Below are 11,445 nucleotides of genomic sequence, written 5' to 3'. Positions count from 1 at the left end.
AAAGAAGCCCTAAGTAACAGGTTGTTGACTTTCGTCGTTGACACCTTTGGGTTATATAAAAAACCAGCTCTCAAACAAAACACATAAACTGGCTTTATAGGTAAATAGTTCACACTTTTACAATTAGCCAGGGAAATACAGTTTTGATGTATATAAATCCTAAAACATTCAGGATTAGAATTCTTTAAATTGGTTACATAAAAAATAGTTTTAAAGAAACATCTATTTAGTTACTTAAGTAATTATTTGCTTTTCCTAAAGAAAGCTTTATAAAAATATGCCAGAGAAAAATAAGAGATTTGAACAAAGCAAGAAAGCTACTGGGGGCTGAAATGCATCTAAATATCTCAGCTACTGGATATCAGTTTTAACAAGCCAGTATTTAGATATCAAAACAACCAAACACAGGCTAAAAGCCTCAAACGTATACAACTAGAGTGAATATTAAAGGAAATTTTACCTACGTTCTTCCTTAAAATTATCGATCATTCAAAACACACTGATTTTGGGTCTAAGAACTATATTCTCGTAGAAAATAAGTGATCCAACAAATTAAAGTTGATTTTTTTCCATGTTTAATGTGAAAACAATGATCTCGTAAAGTTTACATACCACAGTATTAAGCATTACTTCATACCCATTTTGATGGCTTGTTACATCATCTAAAAATAATATGACAATTGGTGGCATATTTCATGCTTTTCAAAACTGCTGAAAAACAGAAATGTGAAATTCAAATATATATTGCCGAGGAGCTGGAGATCGCTGTTAAATGACTAGATGGCAAAACTTTACAGTGAGATAAAAAGAAACTACCAAATCTCTTTTTTTTTCCTATATTAAAATGAGTCCTAGATGATAGAGTAATAAGACCCAACGTACATTAAATCAAAATACTTACAAAAGTTCAATAATATTTTAAACCAAACAAAAAACAAGAAGGAGAAATTATGGAAATCGTTCTTACCCTAAATTAAAATTTTTTTTATTGTTTCTTAGTTACAAGCATTTCAAAGACTTTTCAATAATACAATAACTTTTAAACTAGTTAAAATAAAATGAGGTAAGGTAATATTTAATTAAAGCAACAAGTTTTTCCAGTTATGTAAAAATATCTCCCTTTTAGAGATATTTTATACCATTCGACAAGACAGAAACTTAGATAATTATCTCAAGAAAACACTGCTTCATCTCAAATTTGAAGTGCAATGTAGTTTATCTAAGATACTTTCTCTGCGGGCCACTAAAAAAAAAAAAGATTTTGTTAAATTATAACAATTCTCTGGCAGATGCCTGAAAAGAAAGGGTTTTTAAAAAATGAATAATTAATTCTGAAATTAGCAAGTTGATATCCTTTTCTAAATTATGGGAACACTTATTGGTAAAATTGAATTTATTAATTTTTGTAAAATCCTACTTCTAACTTAAAGATAAGTAACAACCACCACTGATACTGAAAGTTATCTAGTGATAAGAAATGGCACATTTAGTCAGAAAATAAATCATTAACCTATAATTCTAATGACACAGTGATAATGAAAACAAATGATTTATTTCCAGGAACCATGTATTGAAGCTGATTTTGGACAATGAAACTGTATTCCTGAATCTATGTATTGCAAATATAAGCAAAATTACTAGCACTAGTCCTGTTGTTTTCTAAGATGTAAACATTATTTTAATATATCTCTATTCATAAGATACATTTCCCATCTCAGTGTGAAATAGAATGATGGAAAGGTTAAACATTCTTAAAATATTTCAGTCAAACACCCCAAAAAGCAGTGTTTTCTCAGTGCAGAGGAGGTACCCATGTAATATCAGCTGCATGGCTGAACGAGGCAGTCTAGTCCACGCTGTCAGTCTTCATAGTGGTTAAGCTCATACATGCCGTGTTTACGGTAACACTGCCCCAAATGATATCAGAAAGAATGCTCTATCTGGATTTTAACTGCTACCTATTTACCTATCTTTCAAAATCAAAAAAACCAATTAAGTCTTTTTAAACATACAAATCATTTCATTTGAGGGCAGGGTCTTATTTTACCATAATGTTTGCCTATACAGGAGGGTGTTGCATTCACAGGCTTTTAGCTTTTTACAGAAAGTTAGACAAAATAAGACAACATAAAAATATCACTAATAAACAACCCAACAACATCTTGAAGAATTTAAATACCTAATATCATGACAGTGAGCTTTAGGTAAGAATACATCATTAGCAAGCTTTCTTCTCTATGACTGGACATAATTTGCTATTCCTAAGATGGTAACATTAGAATTATTTTTCAGGATTCCTGTGGAGCTGTGCTCATTTTACATCCATGTGAACTGCTGTCATCACTACTATGTCCAAACCCGGAGGATGAACTGGAAAAGAAGAGAGGGGGAAAATAATAAAAAGAGGAAATTGGTTTTCACAACACACTCAAAGCCTGAGTAACAGAGGAGAACTTTAATTATCTCCAGTCACAAAGAGAGACAGGAAATTTGGACTTTTAATTAGCCATTTGGAGTGCAGTTGGATATTTTTTTAGCTAGATAATTTAAACGCGAATAATTCAAGTCTGACTAAATGAAAGTCACATAATCAGAATGCAGATAATTGAATTTCTACTGCATTCATTAATTCAGTGTGGAGGTGTGTGTGAAGACTACTATGATGAGCTGTCACAGCTCAATAAAATCTCAGTCAATTAATTTTTTCATTATCTTAGTATTACATCAACAAAAAGTGAAATGTATGTATGTATCCATACACATGTATATGCGCACTATGTGTTATATAAATACACATATATTAAATCGTAACGCAAGGAAATACCTTTCTGAATCATAATCTATGTCATTTTCTTTTTTTCCTTCTTCATCTTCTTCAGGGAAACGTCTGTTCATCAAGGCAAACTTGTGAATTGCTTCTTCTACGGAGTACTTAGTCTGCCCAGAAACGCATGCCTCGATGTCCTCTGAATTCAGATGGCTCTGTAAGAAGAGGTGAAGGCGGCTATCTGAAAGCAGAAGTGCATTCTGTAGGACCCTACGTAAAAGAAAAACAGAAATAATCAGTGAACAGAGATGGACAAAATTATAGGGCAGAAGAGAGAAAAACAGTAGAAATGTGCCACCAAAGTAATTTGTCTACTATGGCAAACTTTGCATCAATTATGGACTCTGCCTATTAAAGAGATGAAAGCACATGTTAACTTTTATTCAATTATTTGGAATTTTAGGTGAGTAAAAACATGAAGCTAATAGTTAAGAACATCTGTTAAAAGAATAACTTCAAGGACATTTCTTCGATTTAACCATCTGTTATGGCCATGTGGATTAATTATGGAAATATTTTGCTTATGTAGTCATAGAAATTTATTCTACTTAAAAAAAAAAAAATTGACTGCCAACCAGCATGTCAATTCTGTGATCTTTATTGGCTAGGCTGTCAGGAAACATCAAAAACTTTCAACTATTAAAAATTCTATTAAAAAGTCAATGCATTTCTTTATTGAAAAAAAACGTTACAAGTACATTTATGTACAAGTTTACAAGGGCTCAGCTGAGAGGTGGCTTTTTTTGAATACCTAAGATTAACTAGAAATTTCTCCAAAATCTTCAGTGGCACTGCGTAATTCTATGTTGTTAAAATGAGCCGCCAAATAAAACGGCTTCCAGCCAGTTTTACCATATATATAATTAAAATAGGATAATTTTGTAATAAGTACATACTAGCCTTCCCACATTCGAGATCAAAGTTTACACACAGTAGAGATTTCAACTAGTGCCTCAGAACTACAGGAAGGAGTAAAAACTACCCTGAAACAAAATCTGCACATGCTCAAATTCATGTTATTAGTGAATGTGTTTTTTTCTGAAATGCATGTCTTAGAACAGGAAATTAAGTCAAATTACACCCTTATATTTACATATAAAAACTTTTTATCTTTTCAACATTTTTGTATGAAATGTAGTTACTATTTGTAGTTAAATAATGATAGAACAAGATACTAAGACCAGATATAGGGAGGGGAAAAGCTAAAACTCTAAAACCCAAGTATAATTTTGCCCAACATGGGATTTTTCATCTAGAAAGTTATGAAAAATAGATTATGTACTTCAGACCAAATGAACCTTACCTTATATTCTGCATTTTTTAACAATTAGAAAAGTAAATCTCTTCTGGCCATTCATCTCAATTTACTTAAAATCCGAGGTCATTAGAATATTTCCTTTTCTTCAAAATAATTATTTTTTTTTCAAAAAGGCAAACGTCTAAAAATGCAGTATCCACACCCAAATCTAGCTTCAGTAGGCTTACAAATGTAGTTTGAGAAAATATTCTTTACTGGCTTACAAAAAAAAAAGGAAAACCTTTGTGCTTTATAAAAGGCAAAATCTCAAGCAAAACTTCTGAATACTTCCTTTCCCTCTATGTCACCTGCCCTGGGTTATCCTAGATGACCATGTCACATGGTAAAGATTAAGTTACCAAATATAAGAAGTACACCCCTATTACTACTCTTTGAGATTAATTTTCTGCATTTATGAATGTTTACCACTCTTGTTTTAAATACTTCAAATCAAGAGAAGATTTATGTGGCAACGACCCATTAATATTAACTTGCATCCACTGTGAAGTTTGAACGGAGTGTTTCCTGTGTCCTTCTGTCAGTGGTTTCCTGCCAGCCATGGTATAAGTAACTGTTCATAGGATTATACTTACAGCTTTGTTTCTGTTGGAAATGTGTTTTATTTTCTTTATAAAATAATGGGTAATCTTTAAAATTGATTTTAGATGGTTCAAGGCATTACACCACAAAAGTAATGAGCACTAATGCCAATGATATTGGACACAAATTCATTTTAGCTTTATTTCATGTCTAAAGCAATTCTTCTGAGCCTTGAACTGCTCACGCACGGTTATTAACTTGCTAGTAACCTAACACATGGGTACAGCAAACAAAAGTGATCAGAGTCCAGGCTGATCGGGACCTCAAGGCTACTGTCTTTTTTTCTTGAGCTATAATTCAATTTCCAATTTTACTGTACATTAGACTCATTATTTCCCCATGTTTTCTTTTCTGCTTAATACTGCCATCTGGAGGACACGCAGGTGAAAAGCGAGAGGGAGCTGGGCACACCCAGCCCACAATTCTGAAGCGGGAGAAAGGTGTGTCTGGGGCAGGAACGTCTGACGACCCACACAGGCCTGGAGTTGAAAAACGGTACATCTGCTTAGGCACAGTTCTGGTTTTTTGAATTCCCTCGGTCTAGCTGGCTAAATTTATGCCACCATTCTTCACTGGCATGAGTTTTAAATAAGCAAAAATAATTTTTAATGTATTTGATTTTTATTTTTAGTCAGATATTTCATTTCAAATTTAAAAATACAAAATCTGGAGAGTATTTTCCCATCGGAATCAGGGAGCTCAACTAGTTCATTTTAAGTATTAGCTAGTTTAATATTTATCAGTGCTGCAACTGCCATGATCATAATATTAAATTCTATTTTTACCTTAGTCATATTTGTGCCACATTTTCCACAAACAAACCTAATAGCAGTAAATCAACTTCAAACTTAATATAAAGAGTACTTTGTAAAACAGTCAATAAAATGTCATCTTTATAAGCCTCCATAAAAATAGATGTATACAATTTTCAAACCTTTATAAAAGGAAAACAGCCTCTAGGATTTTAAAGGAATTTGTGAAAAGATATTTACAATATGAGTCAAAAGTTATTCCTTTCCCCGTAACAACTTGAAACAAAGCAAAACCTGTTTTTCCGCTTGAATTGGATACAGTTGAAAATCTGGTTTTCCTCAACATGATTTTATTAGGTGTATTATATATTGGTTCAGTTGAGAACAATATATAGCTATGCAAAAACATTTAATGCTAACCAAGGACACTCGGCTCTACTGTACCCGGTACAGTGACATATATACACATCTGTACAGCATGTGAAAGGTTAGCAATTTGATGTAGGAAAAAAAATGTAATTCAGCTTGTTTACCTCGTACCATGAGAAAAAAATAAAACCTACAAATCTTCACTGAAGACATTCATGAACTGTGCTGTGGTGCCCTCTATTGAACACAAAGACAAAAATTTGTGTGTGTGTGTGTGTATGTGTGTGTGTGTGTGTGTGTGTGTGTCTAGCTGTAGTGTTTTCATGGTATCCTTTGTAAAAATAAATAAATAAATAACATTCCTTAAATTGTTAAGAAATGCAGAACTGTAATACAAAAGTCTACATTGTATGGTAAATGTAGTTATATTGATGGGATGAATTAATTAAAGGAGAGAAAGCTGGCTCCCATTTGTGATATCAATCAAATGTAAAAAATTAGTAGGAATGCCATTTTCATAGTTGGAGTTTTACAAAGAGTGTATAACTTTAGTCTATAACTTGCTTTTTCCCTAACCACTAATAGAAGTGACTTACAATTTATAATTAATCTGTAAATTAATTATATTTATAATTTAGGGGAAAGATCCAATAGGGAGAGTGTAGCCAAGAAAAAGGAAAAATGAATATGTTTTCAAAATGTCCTAGGGTTTCTCTCACTCTCTGCCTCTGAGAGGAGACCACGTTCTGTCTGTGTAGTGTTGCCCCTTTTCTAATAAACTTTCCCGTTAACTCTAAAAAAAAAATAATAAATGTCAATCACAGAGTTCAGCTAATCATAAACTTACTAGTTCCTGGGATTAATAAAGTGCCTCTACCTTTTCTACAATTTCTTTGTCTATAAAATTGAGATGATACCCAACTCCTGATATTATTGCAGGTATTGAGATAAAACATGTAAAAAGCTAAATATATAGCAAGTGTTCAATAAATGGTACAAATTATTCTTTTTGGCACTTAGTCAAAGGAATGACTTTCTAATTCCTCCATGAAGACTGGCTTGGATATATACTTTGCTATTAAATATATATTATTTCACAAATGACCTTAAAATTTTTTAAAATGTTATATTTATATTACATACACACACATATGCCTAGAGACAGCAGCATTTTGGTTTCAAAGGGTTTGAACATATCAAGTGCTCTTGTTTCATAACTTCAAAACTTCACATAAAATCCAGATTTTTAAAACGCATGCTAAAAACCTGCCACACAAGCATAGTTTGTATTTAATGCTGTGGTGTCTTCCCTCTCAAGTGTGTAAAGTGTTCTACAGACAAACAAGGTACAGGCTACTGATGGTGGCCCTATGTAATGGCTCACCGATGGGACCTCAGGGGATGTCAAGCCGGGGTCAGGACGCAGTCCCTAGATGGGCAAGTTGTCCGTTGCATCCATTTTTCCAAAGTGGGCCTGAGCTGGGGGGACACCAGGGCAAAGACATGGAAGGTTGCTACTTCTCCACAAATGGGACAAAGAACAGGAGAGCCACGCCTCGGGATCCTCAGAGAGGAGGGAGCACAGCCTTCAGCTCATCTTCAGGCCAAGCCTGAATCCAACCATGCGCTTCCTTCAGGTCCAAAGCACACGGACGCACCATCAGCTTGGAGACCAAGTTCACGTAGTAAGTGGAACAAGTCACATTACAAGGGAACTTAGTATCTTCTATGATTTGACTTCTGGATGAAAACCTAGACCCAACTTTAATGAATCTAGCCAGCCCCTGATATATACTTAATGCTTCTCCACTAGAATGGAAACTGCAAGACGATAAGGATTTGTGTCCATTTTGTACAGTCCTGTTTCCCCGGCACCCAGCCTGGCCCAGCGCAGTCACCTAATAGATTTGCCTTTGAACAACACAACCACTCGGTGAAGGTCGGCAACGCATAGGTAACATTATCATGCTCTTAATAGCAAACCAAGGCTCAAAAGAATTAAGTGACTTTTCCAAGAAAAAAAATCAGAAGCCAAGATTCATGGGAGACCTGGAACTCAGCTCCTCGAGTTCTTGATCCAGGACACTTTCCACTACGATGTCTGCGTCAAATTCAGTCAGCAGATTCAGTGACACAGTATGCAAAAAATAACTGAGTGCAAGCATAACCCCACTGTGTCCAAATGACACTCGAGTCATTAATTTTGTAGGAAGGAAAGGTGATGTTTAAAACAGCAAAGTAATTCCTGGTCGAAAACATGTCCTGCGCTTAACTAACAATATAAATACAGAGATACGTACTGTCCTTTGATGTCAAACAAGGAGACCTCTCTATGCAAGACAGGCAGCTCCTCAGAGCTGATGGAGACTGCGAGATTTGGCTGTCCCTATCCAGGCCTCACTGGCAATGGCCAGTCTGCAGCATCCGAAAGCAGCATCTGGACCAATAGGCCACACCGCAAATTCAGACTGCAGGGACCACATCTTAAGGGAGAGGCCATCAGCCACCTGGGTCTCATCCACACAACAATTAAAATCGAAGCTGTCTCCAAAAGGGCAGAAAAAACTTGACCAGGCCTTTGTTCTGTCACGCCTCTGACACCCAAGGGACTACCACAGCAATGCTTTCCCAGGACGTGGCTCAGTTCCTCCGTTCTTCTGGCCTTGTGTCATCTTTATTCCTCTGGCTTCTTTTTCTTTTCTGGCCCTCCCTCAATTATAATCTTGGATATTTCTGTACATCTCCTTGACCCCTTCACAGGAAAGGCAGTAGATCAATTAATAGAAATAAATATTAATATTCATGTGCATACTTAATAACCAAACCCTTGATGAGTGAGCCATATGGAGAGAAGGCAGTATATTATTTCAGGCTAGCTCTACGGTCCAGGTAGTAAACTCAAAATGAGATTACTTCAGATCTTAAAGCTAGTAGAAAAAGAGAGTTCAGATGACTCGGATCTGGCACTACCTAGTAGTCATATGACTCACACTATTTTCTTTTCTAGAAAAATTAAATAAGAAAATAAGGAAGTTAGAAAAATTAGCTCAAAGCTATTTCATTTCTAAGTGCATTTAAACAAATAATGACAATACTTAGAAATCACACATTATATGCCAGACTGTTGTGAGTGCTTTACCTTTGTTAACTCATTTAATCCTCTCAACAACTTTATAAAGTAGGTACTATTATTAACACCATTTTACAGATGGGAAAACACATGCACAGAGGAGGTAAAAGACTTGCCCAAACCCCCAGCTAATAAGTAGCAGAACCAGAATTTAAACTCAGGCAGTCCAGCCTCAGAGTCTCTGTGCAAACCAATGTGCTATCCCACAGGATGAGCATCCCAGCATTCCAGAGGGGGGACAAAAGAGAAATTATAGTAGTGTGAATTCACATCATGTAACTGTAGGACCTACCTTTACCGAGTAATCCAGAGTCAACAACCCACAGAGACTATCAAACACCAATAAATGCTCCCTTATAAACATTCCTTCCAAAGAGTAAACTCTTCATTGAGAGGAGCCCGGAGGATATTAGCAGCCCATTGCAGAGCTGATTTGCATCTGTCGATCCTAAATGTTGTACATAAAGACAGTTCTTAAGAAGTGCCTTTTTAATAAGGCACATCTGTTTCCTGGCATATTTTACTTTTGTCAGCTAAACTCCCAAGTCATTTGGCTCTGCTTTACAGCTTAAGGGGCCACGTATTTATTATCTGACTCAATTAGTTCATTGTTTTCTTCCTAGATTTGGTCCCAAATATGCACCATATGATGTTAGCCACAAGATGGTGCTCTAATATAGAAAATGAACTACAGAGCCGCTCTCCAGAGCACATCATTAGCATTTCAGAGACAGTTATGTTCTCCCCCACCCCGCACCTGATCACGAACACTCGACTCTTGCAAACACTTTTCTCACATCTCCTGTGAGGCCCCGAGAGTTTCCGCACACTTACTTTCTGAGGAAATCTTCCAAACCCTGACGCCGTTGGTCTACGTGCTGGCGATTGTTCATGTTGAAAAAGAGGTTTTTCGATGGAAGTTCCGGCAGTTGTCTTAGGAGAAAGAAAATAATTTTTGTGATCATCGAATCGAGGTGGTTTAGTTACAGAAATCTCTCAAAGTGAAAGCAAATTACGCATAACTATCACACGATAATTATATATTACATAAATAGTTATATAATAAGGGTATGAGAAAGTTAACTTAAAGAAAAACCCATCTTTAAACATTTTTGAGGTCTTTCATGGTCCATACTCATAAAAGTTGGTGGAATTCAAGTGATAAATTTTGAATTAAGATGCCGTAGCCACAAAACTAACTAAAGCTATATTCTGCAATCAAGAAGAATACCTATAGAATACTTCATAATTTATATTCCTATAAATCTTATGCATATCAAATTTCTAAGTACTGAATATAATAAATCACTCTTTAAATCACTTACATCAGCAACGCATTACTCTGGAGTCTCTGCCTCAGCCACACGAATTCTCTAAATCTTCTTCGTACACAGGATGTTTTCATTGTAAAACACATGCTATTGGTCTGTTTAAAGAAAAATATAAGCCTCATTTGAGGAAAAAATGCTTTTCTTAACTATGTGCCCCCCTAGTTTTTTTAAATAGGACTAAAAAAACCAAAAATATATTTGTATTTATGCCAGACTCGAATCTTACACATAATCCACCAATATAACAGTCCCGATGACAGCTGGGATGACAAACGAGCAGTGCCGTCCTGGGGCAAGGCATGACCTGGCATTCCCTAAGTCCTGACATAGCCTCCTGCTCACCTATTAGCACTGCTTTCAAAGACAAATCATAAAAATTGAACAAATCCTGAAGCATAAATGACCAATAAGAACTCAGAGTCATCCGCTGCATTTTAACACTTTCCATCTATCCCTGTTAAGTGGAGAAGCCTTTGGGGATTAGGGACACCTCTTGGCCCTTGACATGACATCATTCCTTGACAGGCCATCACTACAGGTCACACAAATCACCAGGAATCCTGAAATCACTTTTAAATAAGAGAACAACGCTTCTCTTCTCTCCCAGACATGCAAGGGAGTGTGATCGAATTAGAGAGGATGGGACAGGGTATCCGCATGGGGGACCCAAATTCCAGTCCTCACTCTGTTATAGGACAAGTCACTTAAACTCCAGCTTCCTGAATGGTAAAATGGGGATGAAATGGTACCTACCTATTTCACAAGATGGTTGTGAAGACTGATAAGAAGCACCTGGCAGATGTTATCTATTAACATTGTTATTAGTTACTAGATGTTGGTTGGTTTCCTTCCAGCTACCCTAAGGCAGACATTGGAAAAAGTCACCTACAGAGTCCCCATCCTAAGCAAAATGGCAATGCTTCTCCTTTGCTTAACACAAGAGACTAGCAAATATTTGTCTATTAGTTTTGTAAGAAGATCTCTATTCTCTAAATTTATTTCAAATTTCTATTTCACAGTCTTTACATTGCCAAGTAAGAAACTTTTACCCCCAAGACTGATATTATTTCAAAAATTATTATTCTACGATTTAATAAGCACTCAGCAGTTGTTTTCCTTGGGAAATATAAGTGATTATG

At 35.6% G+C, this 11,445-nt stretch overlaps 1 protein-coding gene across 3 annotated transcripts in view; it reads right to left on the bottom strand.

The window, feature by feature from the left end:
• Positions 1–558: 558 nt before the first annotated feature.
• SNX10 (sorting nexin 10) overlaps positions 559–11,445 on the bottom strand; it is a 64,770-nt gene continuing 53,883 nt past the window's right edge. For 2 of the 3 annotated variants that reach the window (XM_039862587.1, XM_039862588.1), the window contains 4 exons: positions 10,301–10,401; positions 9,810–9,908; positions 2,825–3,037; positions 1,653–2,370 (listed from right to left, as the gene is read on the bottom strand). In XM_039862587.1, coding sequence (XP_039718521.1) covers positions 2,289–2,370; positions 2,825–3,037; positions 9,810–9,908; positions 10,301–10,401 — 495 coding nt within the window. In that variant the 3' untranslated portion in view covers positions 1,653–2,288. Of the gene's footprint in view, positions 2,371–2,824; positions 3,038–9,809; positions 9,909–10,300; positions 10,402–11,445 lie in introns of all 3 variants that reach the window. The other variant, XM_039862586.1, reaches the window with a different exon arrangement.

The sequence above is a fragment of the Pteropus medius genome, unplaced genomic scaffold (assembly GCF_902729225.1).
Source record: "Pteropus medius unplaced genomic scaffold, Ma_sr-lr_union100, whole genome shotgun sequence".
NCBI lineage: Eukaryota > Metazoa > Chordata > Mammalia > Chiroptera > Pteropodidae > Pteropus > Pteropus medius.
Note: the sequence above shows the minus strand (reverse complement) of the source record. Positions and strands in the feature narration are given on the sequence as shown.